Source organism: Atractosteus spatula, chromosome 1 (genome assembly GCF_055471065.1).
Source record: "Atractosteus spatula isolate fAtrSpa1 chromosome 1, fAtrSpa1.hap1, whole genome shotgun sequence".
NCBI classification, from domain to species: domain Eukaryota; kingdom Metazoa; phylum Chordata; class Actinopteri; order Semionotiformes; family Lepisosteidae; genus Atractosteus; species Atractosteus spatula.
Window position 1 is genome coordinate 75,862,991 of NC_142706.1, and position 21,864 is coordinate 75,884,854.

At 44.9% G+C, this 21,864-nt stretch overlaps 1 protein-coding gene across 1 annotated transcript in view; it reads right to left on the reverse strand.

Moving 5' to 3' along the window:
- LOC148842026 (V-type proton ATPase subunit B-like) overlaps positions 1–21,864 on the reverse strand; it is a 45,883-nt gene that overhangs the window by 10,684 nt on the left and 13,335 nt on the right. The window contains exons 2-4 of the mRNA XM_088919689.1: positions 9,924–9,979; positions 8,364–8,462; positions 1,157–1,250 (exon numbers count right to left, since the gene is read on the reverse strand). Coding sequence (XP_088775815.1) covers positions 1,157–1,250; positions 8,364–8,462; positions 9,924–9,979 — 249 coding nt within the window. The remainder of the gene's footprint in view (positions 1–1,156; positions 1,251–8,363; positions 8,463–9,923; positions 9,980–21,864) is intronic.

Consider the following 21,864-nt stretch of genomic DNA (forward strand, 5'->3'; position numbering starts at 1 on the left):
ACGGGTCTCTAAACGATTACAGACAAGAACTGTTGCCAACTTGAAATTTCCTTCTAACAAAATGTATAGACAAATATATGAAAATAGGGCGTGCAGAAACTGCTGAAATGCTTGTATATAAGATATGAATAGTTGTTTTGTTTGCGCAGATTCAACTACAGCGTGTGATCTGTTCACAGTCATCAGAACAAATTATCTACTTTTTATATATAATATATCATATATACATTTTAATAATATATTTGATTATCAATTGCACAAGACCGTAGATACGACGTAGACATGATTTTATTTTACAGTCTATTTATAGGAAGACCGAAGTAACAGTGAAAGTTTACTTTCTGTTAATTTAACGCGTTTATACGGCATTGAGTTACGATCTCAATATTTTCTAAATGGCTGACAACGGATTTCGATTTATTAGATTTTTAGATATGAAACGAAATTGATTGCGATACCAAAATTATTATTGCATTTAGTTCTATAGCCTGTGCTTTTCGAACAAATTTAATTAGCTCATACTTTTAAAAAACGTAGAAATAATTCCGTTTGTCAGTTAATTCAAAATGATGTACTATAAGATAATATAAATAAATTAAGTAAGACATTTTATGGTTCCATATTTTACAAACGACCAACGTTCTTATTTCCTGAGATTTCTGTACTTTTTTCCAAAAAGGAAAGGAGGAAAACAAACGCTTGTCTAGGGGACAGTGAAGTATACTGTATGTACCGGCGGGAAAACTGTTGCTTAAAACAACTAAAACGTCCAGGTTAATGGCAAACGAATTCGCACCCTACGCGATCTTTTATTTTTTGCACGTCAACTTATGTTAAACTAATAATAATAATAATAATAATAAACTTTATAAAATTGCTCAAACTCGTTTTAGCTGGTTCAGAGTCCATCTTTTCAAGTTTGTTGAAAGTCCTATATATTTATGACCGGCACCACCAGTGTGTTTTGTGGTGTGTGGAGACGCAGGGGGGCCCGCGATGTCATACTGTACAGTTAATAAGCTCTCCAGCCTGCAGCCGCGTACCTGCTCTGCTACTTGCTGAAACCTGTGTGTAGCTCTGGTTTACAGTAGTCAACTCCCCCCCACAACACACACACACACACCGCTCCCGGGCCGGTGGGTGGTCTCTCACGCACCCAGCATGTCCTCGGACACCGGTGTGCGCAGGATGTCCCCCGTGAATTCGCAGGTGGTCCTCTGGGCATCGATGCCGGAAGTCCCTTCGAAAACCTGCGAGGAAAGACAGGAGCTCAGTCCAGGTCTTCAGCACGGGCCAGAGAGAGCAGTCTGCTTTTCTTTAGCCTTCAACAAACAGCGAACATTTCCGATGTGCGGTAACTTTAAGGATTTTGGTAATTCTACGCTTTTCATTGCGTAATATGAATCCTGATCTTTGACAGTGTATTACAACCTAATTTACTCACGATCATCATCTATAGCAGAACCTGATCACAAGTAGGCAATATTCTTAAGAGTACATTTTTAATTGTAATTGCTAGCTTTCATTTAAGTCGACAAAGCATTTTAACATACCCAGCAACATTACTTTGATTTAAAATAATTACGTTTTACTTGTTAGTGATATTTAATTACTGCAATTAGAAAAAAAATCACAAACGTATTTAATGCTACCTTTAGAATTGAAACTATCTTGAAAAAATAAATGTAAAAAGGATTAGCGAAAAAAAACTTCATTATAATTCTCGTCATGCTGCACTTCTTACTTATCCATCCAGGTGGGGCTGCACACTGGGGGGGGGGATCCCCATTACCTGTGAAGCGCTTTGAGTGGAGTGTCCAGAAAAGCGCTATACAGGTGTAAGCAATTATTATTATTATTATTATTATTATTATTATTATTATTATTATTATTATTATTACGTAAAAAATAAGTTCTAATAACGGAGAATCAGCTTATAAGGAAACCAACCTGGAGAGAAATCATATGATCAGTGCTACAGTATGGGTGTTTCAGACATGCTGCCTAAACAAAACTGTACAGTGAGCTCTTCAGCAAATTTTAGTTAGAATTCTGAAAAACCAGCCGTAATGGTGCACTGACTTCACCAGCAAATTTGCTCAAATTACCAAACAAAACTAAATCTGCTCATAATTGTAAAAATTGTAGAGAAGATTTCATGATCTAAAAAAAAAACTTGATTCAGTTTTAAACTGACGTTACAACAACCACTGTTAAATGTACCACGGTCCTGCGTTCAACCAAAATAAATACTCGAGTACTGTACGTCCGTTATTTCACTTGCAGTCATGCTAATTCGGGAACCGTAGCACTTAGAATAATACTTTTATGATAGAGCACTACTGGTGAAAAAGTACATTTTTTCGAAACATCATTGTCGCCGAGTATCACAGGCAGAAAACATTAAATACAAATTATCAATCACAGCGTCACTCATCTGGTGAAACACTTGTTACAAAATATAAACGCTATAAAATATTAAAACGAAATGTTATAGGTGTGTTTTTTGCTTGCCTGCTTGTGTTCCTTACTGTTGTTGAAACAGTATTTTATTATTTCTTCCTTTGGGCTCGGGGCAACAACGCCTTCCTGCAGGGTAAACTTGCAGGTGATGAGTCGGGCGACTACTGACTCATTAAATTGTCTTTCAGTTAAACGCAGTTCGGATTTCCAACCCGATACAAGCTCAGGACATGAATATTTCAGTTATTACCAATAGTAAGTATGGATCTGAAAGGGTCTTTACAACGACTTAGGGCATATCAGTTGGTGTTATTTACATTTTGTAGAACAATGTAGAACAAACTGATTAACGTGATAAATGTGTTCTTCCCTACAATATTATGGAAAAGCAGGATGTTATTATTATTAATAATAATAATGTTTTATGTTTTAGAAGATTGTAAGCACGATTAATATTTTTGTAACGCATATGGCCGTATGCGTTACATTATTTTATATGTATTCTTACTTTGTCATATACTGTAACTACATCGCAAGTTATTTCATTACAAAATCGTTGATTACATAAACGCTACTTCATTAATTAAAAAAATATTATCCAGACTTGAATGAATATTGAAAAATTAAAGTGAAATTTTGAAAATTAAATACTGTAAAACAAGGAAAGTGTAAAATCGCAAATTAATGTCACTAACACAAAACAATTACATAAATATATTTACGGTTTTTTTATAGCAAGAACAGAATTGTGTATTTAACACCAAAATTCATTTTCAATCGATTTTTAATTTTTGTGTGTGTGTGTGTAAATTTCATGCAAACAGAAATCTGTTTTACTAACTAGTTTACCCCGGCCTATACAATGTACTGTGCTCCAATCGTGAAGTAACCCGGGCAGAGCCGGCTTTTGAAAAACTTTAACAGACAAAACTTTCGTTAAGTTTGCCGCTTCGGCTGTTTAGTCTAAATTAGGCGTGTAAAATGTGGAGAAAAAGGACACATTTTGATTTGGAAAAATGACGGTAAGAAAACCTGTTAACAGCCTGCTAGTTAGAATCGTGTTTTAACTCTCCCGGGCGTCATACGGTGTTTGGCATTTTATATTGCGTATTAGAGATTAGCAAGTGAATTAATATTATGTCATATTAGTTTTGATGATTACAGACTGTTTAGTATCAATTAGATACTATTCCTGAACTCTAATGTAAACTGCAGAATTTTGAAATTGTTTCTTATTACCTTGTATTGGTAGACTACTAATTTCAGAGAGTGGCCTTGTTTAAACTGAAGTAAAATTTAACTATTAGATATATTTAATACATAAAATTAATTAAACATAACAAGAGACAATAATACCGCGATCCTCACCAGAAGTAAACGGTCAATAATAATAATAATGTTTGTGTGAAACATCTGAATGTTTCATTGTAAGATGAAAGTTCTGTTTACAAATATTTTGGCTTATAAAAGAGGACAGAAATGTTATTTAGATTTGGAAAGCCCAAGCTGGAAGGACACTGACCACACAGAAAACTAAAAAGACAGCTAGTTAAAAATAAATCGAAACTAAAGAAAGTTAATAAAAACCCAGAGGCCCGATGTCTAGCGATGAGGGCATTTATCAACACCGCATGTCTTGATTTTAGTTGAAAGCGGCATTCAGGGCAAGTCCGTCTTGAATCGGGCTCTATCTGGAAATGTAATATTCACAGATCTTTGGCTCAAGGAAGCGGAACATTTGGAAATCGCGTTACATGTTCTGTTTGTCTTGTTCAAAAAGACTTCAATGTGCTGTGTAAATCTGGTTTAAATAAGACAAACCTTTGAACAAGACAAACCACAATCAAACTCGCGTTTTGCTTAATAAGAGCTTCTATCTTTCTTTAGAATAATTGTGGTCGCAGCGGAGCTATTCTCCAGAAATAAACAAATGACTCGTTTTCGTTAGCAGATTAGACAATTAGCAGATTAAGGGCACCATAGCCCTTAATATATTAGCTCATTAAGAGATGATGCGAATTGTCTGTTGGGATCTGGGCTGGAATCTATTTCAGCACTTCTGACCTGGAGGACTACAGCACAGCTTTGAGCATCAAGTCTAGTCTCACAAACAACAAACCTTCCTGTTTTATTTTGTCAGACGGAGCACTAGATAAGATTAGACAACTCACTATTGAGCCATTTTAAAATATTCTCCTGGTTCAAAGCAGGTGATGACTTCAAAACGTGAAGAACCCTCTGCTTCTCCTCCAGAAACAGAATTGGACAATTACAGCAGTGCTGTCACTGTGTCCACACAGTCGCCCTGAGACAACAGGAGCTTCACGGAACTATTAATGTGGGTTAAAAGGCCTCTGGCGTCACGTTACATGGCGGCCAGCTGCCATTCAATGCTGATTGGCAGTGCTTAAATATTCCCACATGAAAAACATTCTGCTTTGCACAGGCAATATGAAAACAACGCTTGTGCAAGGCCATCCCTGTGCATTTCTGTCGCTGAATGTTTGAGACGTGCTTGATTTCCATGAGCACGAGTCAAACAATGCTCTACAGCATTCACATGCAGACTGCACACCTGCTGCTCTGCGGGATCTGAGACATTCGTTCCCCTGCAGTCAGGAGGGGCTCCCTCTGGAACAGGCCTTCAGCTCCAATCCCACCAGCCCTCTCTCCTCTTCTCCGTCTGACTCCTGCATCCTTTACTGTGGCATTCGTAACTACGGCATATTGCTCTGTATGTCTGCATGCTAAACCTCGGAGTTTCACTTTTCAATTCTTGTAAACACACTTGCATTAACCGAATTGAAATTCTTTTTCATTTCCTTTTTTCATTTCATTTTCATTGCCTTTAACGTCTTAAGAACCATGACGTTGTCTTCAATGTAAATCCTCAGCACCCTGAGATGTTATCTGCAGGACTCTTAAAGTTTGGAATCGCACTTTCCTTGAGGTTAGAAGTCAACTATGTCAGGTTGCAAATAGTAACAAGTTGTGTTATTGTAAACTGCTCTGAAACAAAATAACAGGCCATGTTCGAGACTTAAGCATAAAAGAAAAAAAGTCCTGCCTCCCAAAATTACTTGGTATATTTTTGTCCCCAAATAAATTTCAGCAAATAACATCAGGTTCCATTATGTGAAAAAAAATTCATTTTCAAAATGCATATTCTTACCATTACTGTAATGGTTATATTTTTAAAATGGAGAAAGGAATTTTCCCTGGGAATTTAAGAACTGAAACATGATTTCCTCATCATCTTCTACACCGCACAAACAGTCCGCACAAAATATTCACTGATATTTTGACACCATAACTCATGCTCAGCCTCAGACTTCCAGCTGGTGTTGTGAGCCTGATACCACACTCATGGAATCACAGAGCAATGGCTTCGCAAAAGGTCAGCCTCTCTTGACCTAGTGGCACAGAATAAATACACCTGGTACACCTTACTCATTTCATTATGGAGAAAATATACAGTACTTTTTTTTTTAAATATACAGTACTAGCCTTGGAAACATACCCACTGTGACATCACGCGGGGGCGTGTCCAGCGTGGAGGCGGAGCCTAGGTAGAAGGGCGGAGCCTCGCCCCTGCAATCCCAGCTGTCCCGGCTCCTAGAGGATGAGCCCCAGCTGGGCAGGTCCTATAAAGGCACACTGGACACCCCCGACGGGACACGCAGGGGGGAGTTTGAGTCCAGGAGGGGATTGCACCCGTGTTTTCTTTCCTTTTTTCTATTGCCTGTCCCATCACGCACTTTCACCAGGGCAGGCACACGCACACTTTCTTATGCACCAAGTTCTTGTTTCGCTCACCAGAGCGGACCCCGCTAAACAGGGCGAGCCCAGCCTGGAGGTGACGCAGCACGGCGGTACTCTTTCTTTTTGCCTTGTTGTTAGTTTTTCACTCTTTCTGTATTATTTGTGGTCCCTGCTAGCCTCACACGGGTGCTTCCCTCCCCTCGCCCAGGGCGTTGACTTTTTAGCGGCGCTCGCCGCGGGGCCACCCACACGAGTCACCATCCCACAGGCCCCACACCTTCCCTTCACGCCTGAGACACAGAGCCGCACTCCTGCAGCCCCCCCACTCTCTGACGAGGAAACCCAGGAGCACACAGACACGGTGGGGCGGGAGAAGGGGGATGCACTCCCTCTCAGCAGCAGGACTACAGAACTGGAGCAGAGCGCCCCAGCTGCCAGGGGTGTCTCCGGGCGGCTCGCCAGCAGAGGGCTCGAGCCGGTCACCTGCGCGGGGGCCTTGTCCACGGGCTGGGCACAAGGCGGCCGGGGAGAAAGAGGGGGAGGCGGCAGGGAAGGGAGAGCAGGAGGAGGCTGCCATAGGAAGAGACGTGTGGGTGAGAGAACAGGGACAGACAGGAGAGGGGTGAGAGCCACAGACAAGCCCAGCACTGGACACAGTGAAAGCAGAGGACGAGGAAGGAAAGAAGCACATGCACATGCTGCAACACACAGAAAGAGAGGCGCATCTCCACAAACTGGACTCTGCTACAAAGCTCGACTGAGTAGTGACATTAGAATCAGGAACTGACTGCGCTACTCGATTCTGGTCCCTCTGGCAGGAGCCTGATCTGTCCTGAGCTGGATGAGACAGGAGGCCACAGCTCCAGGCCCCTGAGGTGCTGAGGGGCACACGAGACAGAGGACAAAGATCAGGAGTGCCCGGATCTCCAAGCACAAGACTGGTGGGCCCGACCGAAGACCTTTCTCACAGAGGCAGGCCAGCTCTGCTGGGGTGCACCTGCTGAACAGGGAGGCAGATCTGACCACACTCCCCCCACACTCACTCACCTGAAACACTACGTGACAGGAGGATACTCCAGCACCTGGAAAATACCGCCTGCTATTGAACTTCTAATAAGGTTGATGAATCTTAAAGAATTGCTCCTTGCCTTCATTATTATTATGGCTGATGTTCTTCATTTAAAGAAATATAGATTAATAAGAGCAGATTTTAATCAAGGTTCTACAGTACAACTTATTCTATAAATGATCTCTAAACCTATCATACATAGATGGTAGAATTTAAACAGACTAACAATCAGGATGCGATAGATAAACAGGATCAAGGAATAAATTCTGATGCAAACAATCACTGGTGGTATTTTTTACACAGTATTTATAACAAGAACATTCACCACAGCTATCTTTAGGACTGGAGTCCCACAGACACACACTTGTACAAGGAATTCACAGAGGGAAACTCAATTCTTGCATTTAAAAAAAACACAGTGTACCACATTGTTTAACTGATAAATTACTGCCTGTCTGTTGCAAATTCTACTAAAGCTCTGTTGAGTTGAGGTGACCACATCTGTAATAAGCTGTTACAGTTTAGTAACAGTGTAGTTACAGTAGTAACTTCGGAGGTCTGCTGCCAGTCTTCTCAAATGAATATCCTGTGTCTCTGGGTGCCAGTAGAGTTTACTGTTAGTTTCCCTGTAGGGATCAAACAGTAAACACAGTTACTGTATCTAGATCTCTAGAGCTCCTAAGAATCAGTGCACATAAGAGAAAAGGGAAGAAAAGAGTCAAAATAGCACAAAGGCAATAGCAATAGCAAGAGCTCCCTGTCTGAAGGAGGAAGGCAAACAGTCTCACTAACAGTGACCAAATAAAGGTGCACAGGGGACACACTCAGCTCTGTTAATGTACACCTGCCTTTCAGCACCACAGATCAGGGCAGCGCCTCATACAACTTTCAGATACCAAAGAAAGACAATGTCCTTGCACAGTTAACACCTTTGTGTGACTTTATAATGTCTGGAATTTGTTTCTCTTCTTTCACAGATGAACGCTTGATACCAGCTCATGACGAGAGAAGGGGGCTCCATTCTCTGATTTAACGAGCATGTCTTTGTTAGGCTCTTTGGTGTCCTTACCTGTATGATGGCCTTGGTCCCCATGACCTCCAGGACCTGCCCACTCCTGATGGTGCCATCCGGCAGGGTGAAGTGCACAATTTCTGCAAACTGGGCAAACTGGAAAAGACAACAGCATTCATACTGGAAGACTGCAACTTGGGTACAACTTGGTCCAGTGCAGGGCTACCAGCATAAGTCACTTATAAGCATGGAGATTCACCTCAATGTCTGATACTGAATGCAACAAACTGATCACTGCACTGGACAGGAGCAAATAAGAGAGGGTATATTCCAGTTTTTCCTAATGATTCCAATCTGAAAGAAAGCCCTGCAGCACGGGAGATCTCTAGGTGCTCGTCTCCCTTGTGGCCTCTAGGTGGGGCTGCATTCCTCCTCACCAACCTGTTGGTGCAGGGCAGCCTAGGCTCTTGGCTGCTGTTTTTTATTTAACCATGATGAATAATGCAATTTAGTAATTTGTAAACAACTTAATCAACTGCCTATCTTACTCTTCAGTCTTCACCCCACAAAAGCACTGTGTACTCACCTTTCAGCAGAAAGAAACAAAACACACTGGTGTTAAAAAATACGTATCTTCACTAGATTTTTTGTTATTGCCCAGCAATAACTTGTACTGTTAAATATTTGCATGTGAAAAAGCATTATTTAGTTTGTAAATTCTGAAGAGAAACCCTCTTCTCTGCAGTGCAGTCTCTCCTCCCTCTGAGCCAGCATACCTTCACTCTGCTGATTACACACCTGCTGACTAATCACCTGACTGAAGCCTTCATTGAGCTAAACCAGATCTTGATGGAAATATTTGCAAATGTTGTGTTTCTTCGCAGAAGCTTGGGAACTTCTGGGGACATGTGAAATGCAGCAGTTAAAAGGCAACCCCCCAACATGCCAAGGAGCTGAACGCAGTCGAACGGTTCAGATGAACCGTGTGATGAAGTCAGTTGAGGGCTCAGTGGTGTAACCTGGGCCAGGTTCAAGAGCGTCAGCTGGGGCAGAAGAGATACAGTGAGAGAGACACAGCCCCCTGCCCTGTCCGAGTGATCCCTGAGGGGCTCTTCTTCTGAGCGCTGGCTTCCTGCTGAAACAGCCGAGGGGGTCAGAGCCAGGACAGACATAACGCTTTGGTGACCAGGTCAGTCTACAGGTTGATGACCTCTACTTTTATCTGTCAGGCTCTGATGAGCAGCCTGTCCACCCTTAAACCTCTTCCATGCAGAGGCGCTAGAGACAATGTAATGTCCACCACAAGGGCCTGGCGTACCGGCCACTTAGCTGCCCTTCTGCGAGTGTCGGCCAAACAGCAGGTCTGAAGACCAGGCTTTACCGCACTGTACTGCGATGCATTGTGATGATCTCATGGATAACACTAACAAACTCCATTCTGAGACCTGTTCCTGAATGAAGGAACCCACACCAGCACCAGCGGGTTCGGTCAAGCATGTAGGGACCCAGTTCCAGAAGAGCTGAAACAGACCCGCAGGTCTCATTCTGAGTGGGTCTCGTTCTGTATCGCAATATAGGCAGCACTGGGATCAGCAGCACCTACAACAATCAGCTTACCTTCACATTGTCCAGAACCACGAGGGGCCCGTTGACGCCACACACCGTCCTGTAGGCTGAAGGGGACATTGGGTAAGTGAGGAACTGCTTGCAGACAGGCAAAAGAACTGCACCATTTTATCAATGAGGTCATCAGAGCACCATCATTGCCCTGTACTCTCAGACTGATGCAGAGAGCAGAATCAGGTGTCCTGTACTGGAAGTCACGTAGATGGGTGTGAGCAACACAGCACCATAAAGATGAAGTAACAAACAGGAGCCATTCTGCCCATCTAGCCCGTTTGGTAACTAGGAATTAATTGATTTGAGGATCTCATCCATCTGTCTGTTAGCTTCCATATGGTTTCCTCTTGTGCCCTCTGTGTTTCAGAGGTGTCTCACTGTTGACTCTGAAGAAATCCACCTGGGCTGGCTTTGGCAGTGCCTCTGAGCATTTTGAATGCTTGTGTGCTCTGTCTGGGAAGGTCACTGCAGAGGTATGAAGCCAAGCAAATGTAAAACCCCCATTGGGATGGACTGCCCAGGGTCCAGGAGTCTCAGAGGACTTTAATCACCGTGTGGCAAGGGGCTGGCCTTACTGCGTAGTGGGTTTTGTGCTTGCTTGGGCTGTTTGGATCAGAAGCTGGTTGACATAATAAAAATAATTTTCCTCTGTTACTGACGGGCTAAAGTAAGGACCTTCATTAGGTTGGGAAGGTTATAGGACGCGGTGTTTTCTGTTTACCGTCTAGGTTCTTTGATAAGCCACATATAGCGCTTTTCTGGACACTCCACTCAAAACACTTTTCAGATAATGGGGATCCCCTCCACCACCACCAATGTGCAGCATCCAGACATGCATCAGAAGGCTATTGAAATCCAGTGCCCAACTACAGGCTACATAAGCAGGAATAATTTCTTACGGCACTGTAGACACATCTCAGGTTGAGTGAAGGCACAGTTCTGAATTACATGGCATTGGCAGAGAACAGGCAGAAGTGTAATACAGTGGGCATTAGAACACTTAAGCTAAAGACTTGATAGTATTCTAGCAAGTGTACCGAAGAGAAAAAAAGATGTTATTCACAGACTGTTAGCAAAACTCTTCCGCTTGAATATAACACAGCTAAAAAAGGGTTATCCCATAAAAAGGGTGACGAAAGAAAACATAGTATTTATAGTACAGAGTGATAAGTCTTGCTTCTACTGCATGTGAAGTTACAGAAGCATTAATTAAAACTAACATATATCTCCTGTGTGAAACTAGGTATGTAAATCAAGAGAGATCATGATTAACGTGTTAGAATTCTTTGAACAAGCAATAACAGTAATGGACAAACACAGAGTATAAGGTCTGTCTTTACAGTCCAAAAATATACTGGTAGGTCAATTGTCTTCTGGGAAAACTGTCCCTAGTGTGAGTCTGTGTGTCTGTGTTTGTGTGTCCTGTGATGAACTGGCATCCTGTCCAGGGTGTACCCGCCTTGTGCCCACTGCTTGCCACGACTCTGAATTGGATGAAGCAGTTAGAAAATGGATGAATGGCTGTAACTCCATTAACATGAGGTACAACCTCATTTATAGTAGTTCAGGTGAGTAGCTGCGTCAGCATGCGTAGGCTTCAAAGGAACAAGTAATAGGTTTATTCCATGCTGAAAAAAAGAAGAAAGAGAACACAACGTTTCGGCTGTGGAGCCTTCTTCAGGTGTGAGAACCTGAAGAAGCCTCATTTATGTCCAGCATAATATTTTGGTGTCTTATCAAAGTCCTTTCCTTTCCTTTTCCTTTCCACAATCTCCTTCACACTTTACACATGTAAAGGCAACACGGATTTTACTGATCTCTATAAATACCACATTCCCCAAAGCTCCAAGCACAGACAAGGGCAATCTGCCCTTTCTCTCCCTCTCTGCTGTGCAGGAGTGCCGTTGCCTCTGTGCGGAGATCCCAAGAGGAGAGAAAGCTGTAGCTTCCCTGCACAAGCTCACAACAGTTCACTGCAGCTCACAGGACAGCTCACCTGGGAGACTGCTGGCATCGGTCCCGCCCTGACAGTCAGGAAGAAAGTGTAATCTGAATAGCCCGTGTCGTATTAACCCACTGATATAATGGAGCAAGGCTGTAGCCGCAAGGCAGGACTAAGGCCCGACGAGAAAGGTGGTGGTTTAACTCCTCGTCCTGCCAGGCCTGGGGGAGGCAGAGCAGAGCTCAGCCCCAGCTTTCGGTTCAGTTTCGGGTGAGCTGCTCCAGCCCCCGACCCCAGAGGGCAGCGGGCTCCCTCTGCGCCCGTCCTCGCCCTGGGCCAGCTGTGTGAGCCGCGCGGTGACCTCCGGCCCCACAGAGCCCCTCGCGAGGCCTGACCTCCACCAGTTCTGACACGCAGAAGCACCAATTCTGTAAAGGTCGCGACCCGCCCAGCAGGGCTTGGCAGGCCCGGGCCCGGGGCTGACACATCTGCGCTGCCCTCTGAGCGAGCACAGCCCCCTCCCCGACCCGACCCGACCAGCAGGAGCAGGGGGGGAGGTGCTGGGCTGAAGTGTAGCGCCTCTAATTGGGCTTGAATTAGGAAGGCTGGATTTTCTGTTTTTTTCCCCTCAGAATGAAAAGGCTGCGAGGCCAGCGGGCCGGGGGACAGAGACAGAGGGGACACACGTGTGGGGCTGGCACTTGCTCCTCTGCCTTTTCCCAACGCCCCTGTCCCGAGCTCTTTTCCCCGGATGCGTATTTTCCAGTGCTTTCCCTCCCTGGGGCTCCGCGGTTCCTGTGTGCTGTGTCCCAGGAGGAACCGGATGAACAGAGAGCTGCTGTTTGACTCGACTGAGCCCCCCTCCCCAGCCCCAGACACCTGCGCTCACTCAGTGCCAAACCCCGGGACTGACGCAAGACAGTCCCATGATCCTCCGCTACAGGAGCGGCCAATGGCATGGGCTGTGCTGAGGCAAATGGCCCGAGCGTCTGGCGGGCAGTGGTCCGGGAGGAGGGACCAAATAGCACCGATCACAGCAGGCTTTGACGTGCAAAGAAAAAAGCTAAATAAAATGTCAATTTCAGGATCACATACCCTGGCATTCTGGGTAGCCTTCCCCCACAGTGGGGGAAGCCTGGTCCTGAGGGGAGTTTGGGGAAAATCCCGCTGCTTTAATGTGTACTGGTGTTTTTTGGAGTCTCTCAGGGTGTTTGTTATATCGCTCACGGCGTCTGTTCGTGTTTACGACGCTGTTGCGCTTGTGCTTTGGGGCTCCTGCGTTAGGTGCCTCGGCGGTTTCTTGCCACCCTCTGCCAGCCATAAGACCTGCACATTAAAAGAGCAGACGTCTGCGAAACCGGTCCGTCTCAGTCCCTGGCTTTCCGCGGTGTAACGGTCTCCTCTGAGCGAGCTGGACACCCGGCCAGCGGGCGCTGGGAGGTCGCTGAAGCGGGCCGGGCCGGGACCGGGAGACCAGCCTGGCTTCCGCTCAGGGGAGACACGGCCTGCGTGTCCACAAACCCCGCTTCCGCGTCGCCTGTGCCGCCGTGCGCACGTTTCTGTTTCATTTTCGTTCTTCGGGAACGGACGGAGGAAAAGGTTCAGCGGGGGCATTGTGACTCCGCCGAGCCTGCCCTCCGCCCCCTAACCCCGATCCCCCGTTTCGCCGTGTTCACAGCGAAGCTAGTGCCGTCTCACAGGCTACATTACAGTCCTCCCACATGAAGCAGACACTCTTTATCCAGTGTGACACTTCCGATTACTTCCACAGCCCTATCTGATCAGCACTTCCAGTTCAATTAGTCCCAATTAGTCCTGCTCTCGCCCTCTCGCCGAGCCCCTTTCACAGCTCAGTGCACTCCGCTGCCCCTCTGCCACCAGGCCATTGTCCTCCCCGATCACACCCGCTCCGACCAGCACACCTGGGCCCTTCATTAGACCGTCCAGATGTAGCAGCAGCGACGATTAAGGGGCTCTTTTCACATTCCAGCCGCACGGAAAGTTTAACGACGCGCTGCTGCGATACGAGAAAGAAAAAGACGCATTAAAAGCTCAGCGAAGCTACAGTGAAGCGTGCATTGCACGTACCAGGACAAACAATCTCGAATTCACGGACGTATTTGTTTTTCATAGCTTGATTGTACTTCTTCTTTTAAATCCAGTCCTTAAATCCAAAGAGGGGTGATGCTAAGGGTATTTTACCAACACGGAGATGATTTCCTAGGGAAGGGAAACGAACAGTTGGATCTTCAGACTTTCACGCTGCTGACAGGATTTTTTCTGCGCGTCAGGGTCTGATCTCCTGTGATCTGGATATCTGATGCCGAAGGGGGATGCTGGAGGACAGCTGAGCCTCGCAGGAAAGGACGCTCTGCGCTGCGTTCCTCACCTTTCTCTATGACCGAATACATCACTGAGAAACAAGACTTGAGCAGCCGAACAACGCGACAGGTTGAGCAACACGGTGAAATGTTAATCATAAGAGCCACATAACCCCTTAAACCCGTTTGCTCTTCCCTTATCGCCGTATGTGCAGTTTTCACAATGAGACTGTACACGCTCTGGATGTACGAGCATGTACAGTACCTGCATGCTTACCTAACACCAAGCATGACAGGGAGCACTCAAACACTGCAGTTATTCGATGGCAGGGGCTTGTGTATCACACACAGGGTTTGTACAAGCACAGAAGAGTTATGTGGAAACCAAACCAATCCACAGTTGTTGTTGTTTTTGTCTGAGGGTGGTCATTTTAATGTGGCAGGATTGTGTAAAAGCGCGCTCTGGAACCCGAGCTGAAAGGGAGAACGCAGAGGCGACAGGACGGAGGAGAGCGGGGTGGCACAGGCTGGTTTCTGGGAGGTCCCTGCCACAGGAAGTCAGCGTGGAGCTCTGAAGGCAGCAGGTGGCTCTTAGGAACCGCAGGAGAACGGTTTGTGCTAAAGCACAGCCTGTGTGAGAGACGAGTGACAGGGAACACTGTGAACCGGCCCTCTCAATCCACTACACACGCACACACACAACACACCCTCACACACTCCCCCTCCTCTCCCTGCGCCTCCTTAATGAAAGGCCCCCGCTCTCCCTCCTTCCCAGCAGTGCTCTAATCATAACCGACAGCTTCCTCTTTAATTGGTTGTAACACCCAGATGGAAGGTCCTTAATTTGCTGTTACTAATAATCGCAGGCAGCTGACTGAGGGAAGAAAAGGAGGGAAAGCCTTGATTTGTTGGTTATAGATACAGAAGCAGTAAACACCCTGGGCTTCGGACCAACAGTTTGAAGAGGCTTTTGTTCACACGTTCGCTCAAAGAAGCTTGGAGGAAAAGACAGCCCCCCCTCCCCCTGCTCCGTACATAAAGGGCACAGCGGCGCAGGGGTGTGGGAGTGAGAGAATTGTGAACTAGACAGTAATTAGGACTTTTTTGAAATGGGGACTGGGGAGGGCCGGGCCCAGCCGCTGGCCTTCCCCACCGGCCTATTGAGAGTGTGAGAGCCCCTGTACCGCCGCCCGAGGCCGAAGAGCAGAGAGACGGGGGACGAGGTGGCTCTCCTGGTCTTAATGGGGGGAAATCGCCATCGCGGCCGGGGCCAGAGCTGTGGCTGTGGCTCAGGCAGCCGCGATCACGTACAGACAGTTCCACCCGCCGTCATCTACAGTAGGACCTCGTCTTCCTGCAAAGTGGGGAGTTTCTACTTGCGCTTGTGCCCTGGTCTCGTGTGACCCCACTTAAAACACTGAATTCAGTCCCTGTCACCACAGCAGAGACAGGACAAACTGCCCTTCTGGTAAAAACCCACAGAGCAGCTCGGCACAATCTCACAGCAATAAACTGCACCTGATACAAGTACAGTATTCAAAATCCTCAAGTGCAGTGACAAATTCAACCCAACAGATGTCTTCAGAATCGACAGTGGGACACAAGGGGAAACGACAGCACGTTGAAGTGTTCTGAGATTGCTAAGAGGAGGCACCTCTTTACACGGAAGCTTGTGGGACAGCTGCAGCTCCTCTGTCGTATAGTTGCAGCTTATAACCTTGTTTTCATTCCAGAACGTACTAACTTGCAAACGAATGGGCCAAATGATTCCGCTGATTTGTAACCTTTTTCATGTTCTTAATAAAGAAAATGGCTAAAAGACCTTAATCTTTTCAATCTTGAGAAAGATTTCCAGAAAGATTTAGTTAAAATGCTTGAAATCCTTGCCAAAAGAAAATGCAGATTCCCAAACCATTATTGAAACACTACATTGAAATCAGGACCAAAAGAAACAGGAAAGAACAGGTGTTTGGCCATAAGAAGCTGTTTGGGGTTGGCACATCTTGCCTAGGCTTGCTATGGAATCCACCATTTTCTTTGAAGCTCGTGTCCTTTACAGAGAGGATTCAAATCTTTGTTACACATTTCCAAGTACATCTAAGTGACACCCCTCTCTGATGCCAGTGAGCAGTAGGGACACAAGACTCATGGTGAACAGCATTGTTTTTGTCACCCTTGTACTCTAAACACCAAACCCAGTCAGTTTCGTAACAGGAAATGTAAACAGTCTCCCAATTTCTAGTAAGTGCAGTGTCGAAGGTTTTGTTTTTGAAATGGTATTGAAAGATAGAAATTAAGCACGTCGTGTTGACAAGAGTCCAGAAAGTGGTGTTTGTAGATTGGGGTTGGATCGAATAACTCAAAAAGCTTTTTCCTGAAGGACGGGACTGGGTTCTATAGAATTGTGAGGGAAGTCTAACAATCAATCAATCAATCATCCTCCACAGCAATGTGGCCTGTAGCCCCACATTTTTCATGGTGTCTGGCTGGCCTTGAGAGAAATAGTTTGTGCTACTATACCTCTAAAGATTAATCAGAAACTGTGCGGCTTCCCACAGAGCTTGTAACCTTTCATTTCTGTTAGCAAGCGTAAAGGCAGGTCAAAAGTTAATTAAAATTTTTTACCACATTCTACTGCACAGGGTCATGGTAAGTAAAAGCAGAACTATTATTCTGAAATTGAAATGATGTTTATATGTAGATGAATGTCAGGCAGCATTAAACACCTTCCAATTCCTTCAGGTCTATTCAAAACCTTTTTGGTAGCTGCGCTCTATTTTTCCCTAACGTAATTTTTATGAAATGAAGATTTTCTTGACATAAGTCAGAAAAAGACAATTCCCAAGGATTTAAATAGTAACAAATAGATGATGAAATGGTTCTTGAGAGAACTTGAGAATGGAAGAAATGGATGGGAATTGAATCAATAACAGGAATAACACATTTGTTTTGCTACCTGCTATTTTAGAACTACCTGTTATTTTTTTCTTTTCTCTGCACACAAACGAATCTGGGGAGAAAGGTGAAAAGGTTTGCTGTCTAGCATATGACAAGTGGAGCGCTGTGAGCAGAGGGCAGTGAGCTTGACTCTCTGCCCTTCAGTCTTGAGGTAGAGCTATGCACTCTTCAGAAAGTGTGTCGGCAAAGCTCCATCAGAGATGCATCAGAAAAATACTATAAGTATGTGGGATTGAATCCTGAAAGCTTTGAAAGGCACACCAGTTTAGACAGACCTCAGGTGTTCTGCTCAAGTCAAAGAAATATGTCAAGTGAGACCTTCAAGAGTTGACCGTTAACATCTAAAGTGTCATCTAACATCTCTGCTGCTCGTGCCAGAGTAAAGGAGCTGTCTGTGCTCATGAAGTGAGCCCAGTGACTGGCGAGGGGTACAGGCAGACAGGGGGAACTGTCACGGTCTCACTTAATCCAACGCAGAATTCGGATAAACGCCGGGGGAATTCCCACGGCCCCTGTCAATCAGACACCGGCCCGATCCAAGTCCCGAAAACGACAACGCACAAGCTAATCACCCCAGCACGTCTCTCGCTTCTCGCCGCACCTGCTATTTCAACCTCCTCAACCTTCACTTCAGCGCTTGGTATTAAACAGACACTGTTTTCCTGAGCTCTTCACCTTCGAAACCTTTGCTCAACGAGGTTTGAAGGTAAGTTTATTAGATTAGCCATCTGGAGAGCAAACCAGTGATACAAATATATCTCACCAATTATAATCTGAACATAAGCATTTCAAAGCTTTTTTATACATCAGAAAATCCTTCTCAGTTATCATAAATGCCACATTCAGGAGGAAGAAACCTGAGTGTATATTTAAGCACAACATAAAGATTTCCATATATCGCACAATTACGGAAGGAGTAATTTTCACTTTCCAGTTGCTCTGAAATGTCACATTGTCATCTCCTGTTCCTTTCTGTACAGTATGTTGCATGGACCTTTCCAGCTTCGGATTAAAGTAGAACTACTGATGCTACTAAATCTCTGGTCAACAGCCAACTGAACGGCTCCACAGGGCCCTCTCCACACTCTCAGGAACATAAGCAATATCGACTCCCAAGAGTTAAATGTACTGAAGAACATTTATTGAACATTTAGCTCTATTAAGCTCTATTAAGGAGCCCTTCTTGGCTAAGAAGGTCAGGTTGGCACCTAAAGAAGGCTCCACAGCCGAAACATTCTGTCTCCTTTCTTTTCAGCCTGGAATAAACCTTTCCTTGTTCCTCTGCTTGGCTGAGAGTGGCCCCGTGGCTGTAGGACACAAAGGCCGAGACTACCCAGGAGGAATACAGGAGACATATGCGAGGGACAGAAGCTGACTTACAGTATTTATAGGTTTCTTAAAAATTCAGGAAATGGCACCAGGAATGATTATGAATTAGGACAGCTGAGGTGAGTTGAATTTGGCTGCTGCTATCCCTCCTGAATGTCTGTTGTAAACTCCATTTAATGGAGCTCACACCTGAAGAAGGCTCCACGGCCGAAACGTTGTGTTTTCTTTCTTCTCTTTTCATCATGGAATAAACCTATTACTTGTTCCTTTGCAGCCTACGCATACTGATGCAGCTACCCACCTGAGCTACTCAATTTAATGCCTTCTGTTCTGGCAAAAGCAGTAGCAATTTTTCAATGATGCCAAAGTTAAAACAGAAATGCCTGACATAGTCGCTGGGACTTTAAAATGACCATTCTGGCAGGTTTTTGTGGGGATCAGGGACCAAGTCAGGTGTGAGGTCTTATTTAAAAAAAACTCTCTCATTGTACAAGCCCCAAGGGATAAAATGTTTTAAGAGCACACATTTGCTACGCACTGAGGGAAAGATAAATATATCTTTCAAGGAACCCATTCAGGGCTATGGTGTGTCTTAAAACCAAGACAATACAATGAATTGTGGCACTGAAAATAAATGATCAACATTTCTGTCTCAGCACAGAACTCCCAGTCCTCACGCCTGCCGCCTTCATCTTCAACTTCCCAAAACAATAAACCACATGAGGATTTCATGTAGTTTGTATTCAGTGACTAAAGACATGAAACATCCTCACACACTGGGTGGGGGATCTGGGGAATTTGTGAGTGCTGGTAAGAAATAAATACACCACCGTGAAGGGGGCTAATCCTGTCTTTTTCAGCACTGCGCCTCGAGAGCACAAAACACCATCCTGCTGACCTGGTAATGAGGGGCGAAAGCAACTGAAAGAAAATGACCAATCCCTCCACAAAAAGAGGTGGCAGAAAGAGGGCTTTGTGTGAGCATTTTGTCAGTTGTCATCTAAACCGGTGAGCACAAGATTGCAGAAGAAAAGACGTCAAAGGCATTCTGTAAATTGAAATCCAGGAAAGGGCTGTGGGCAGAGAAAAGCAGGCTGGCCTTGAGGAGTGGGTAGCAACATACAGCGATTGCAGCAGAATGCTAATGGCAGAGGAGGAGATTAATGAAATAGCATAAGCCACTTTGAGAGAGCTGAGGCTAACCAAGTCTGGCACGGTGCTTATCAACAAGGAAGCAGGAGCTGCACAGTGCAGGATGCACAGGGAATGCATGATTTACATTATACTGGGACCATTTCTAAATGCATATTAAGGACCAAGTCAGTGCTGCATGGTGGGGATAGTTGCCACAGTGCTACTATTATTTTATGTAGGGGTTGCTTTGATCCATGTGATCATTAATACAGTTGTATTGTATACAGTTGTGTGTTTTCCAGCAGGAATCTGAGTGAAGTACCTTTCTCAAGGGTACAAGAGCCCCACAATCTCTCTGCGTGTCCAGAGCCCCTAATTGCTGTCACCACAGTCTTTCAGCCATCTTATTCAGCTCTGGTTTTGCTCTGCTTGTAACTTACAGCGTGACAACCCAGCATACATCTTCAGAATGCAAAAGATGAGCCAATGGAAACAAGTGGAAACTACATGGGAGTATATTTAAAACAATAGGCCCTTCTTTACACAAAGGGTTGTGGGAGTCTGGACCAAGGTGCCCAGTACTGTTGTTAAAGGCAGTCTCTTGTTTTGTTTTTTCAAGACTCAACCTAAGATCCTCAGATCAATCAGCTACTAACTACCAAATGGGAGAAATGTATCCAGAGAGGTCTTTGAGAAAATAAGTTTAGGGATGGACTTATTTTAAGGAAAAATGCACCATTATTGCAGACATGAAATTTCACCCTTCTTGCTCTGGATTCCAGACTCTTATACAGCTGTTCCCTATAGGATCCCAGTGACTGTGTTGCCACCTTGTGATTTGGTAGTCTGTCCCACACACTCCCAACTCTTTGTGTAAATCAATACCTTCTCAGCAGCACAAAGATAAGAACATTGGAATATCGGCAGAACTCTTCAAGATGTCTGCAGAACTGTTCCAGTTGTGAGTCTGTGTCTTACCACCAGAATTTTCACTGATAATCTCCTTCAAGAGATGTGCAGTGTGAAGGGCGATTGCCACCTTGCGCACTGCCTGAGCATCAGGACAGTGAAGAAACGCTCAGTGCTTCTTGCCCTGTGAAGTTCTAGAAACAACATCCCTTGTAGGTAACAGTAGGAAAGGTGTGCGGGCTTAATTAGGGCGTGAGTGCTTGCTGCACGTGGGAATGCGGTGGTGCTTGTGCGACTGAGTGCAATTCGTGACACAAGGCTTATCTCAGACATCTCCTTGCTCTTGATGAGGAGCACATTCAATCGGTAAAAATATTGCCCCACTATTGAAATTCTTACTCTGCGTGATTATGGCTGTCTGTAAACTGCCAGGGAGACTGCTGTCCAGATGCAGATGGTGGGTCATGTTATGTTTGTGTTTGTGTTCATGTGCTTCTGACCTGGAGGATTGCAAGTGTTGACATTCATACTAATAGGGATTATCGGACATTACATATGTTGCAGATCCGTTTTAAATAATGCTGATGACATCACAATGCTGTGGGCACTCAGAAGAATTTATACTTCAATATATAATACTATATAATTCAGCGAGTCTGTGGCATTGTGCTTCGTTGGTACCTAATTTAAACAAATGGGATCATACCACCTTAACCTCATATTTATATTTGTCCCAAGCAAAGATAATGAATATACATGTAATTTAATTAAGAGTACTGTACACTCCAATGCACCTAAGATGCAGGAGATAACATTGGAAATAACACTGAGGAAGCTGTAGTACTGTACATGCTGGGGAGGAGAGAGAGATCCTACTGAATGCAGTTATGAAGTTGCTTAATGTGATCTTTGACAAATCAGACAAGGAAAGTAAATCTTCTGGGGGTTGTAAAGGAAACTGAAAAGCACAGAGAGGAGGGTTAAAAGGCTTTCTGTCTTTTCCTAATTTTAAGCATCAGCTCTGTTTTTATGGTCAGTTGCTGACTGCAAATAACATTGTACCAGTCTCTTCCAGCACATGTACTGCTTCAGAACAGCTCCGGTCACTCACGATACCAGAATCCTGTTATTATGCCAGTCCAGGTCTGCTATTACTCACAGCCGCTGCTTCCCAGCGTAACAGGAGCAACGAGCAGGGCTTGTGTGCTCTTCCTTCCTCTGCTGTCAGAATCAGGAGAGAGGGCACCTCTGCACCCTGGGATCCCTCCTGAAGAGCATTTCGTTTCAGACTTAAACATCACACTTGCGCTTTAAAGAACTCAGAAAAGATATCCTCATTTGTTTT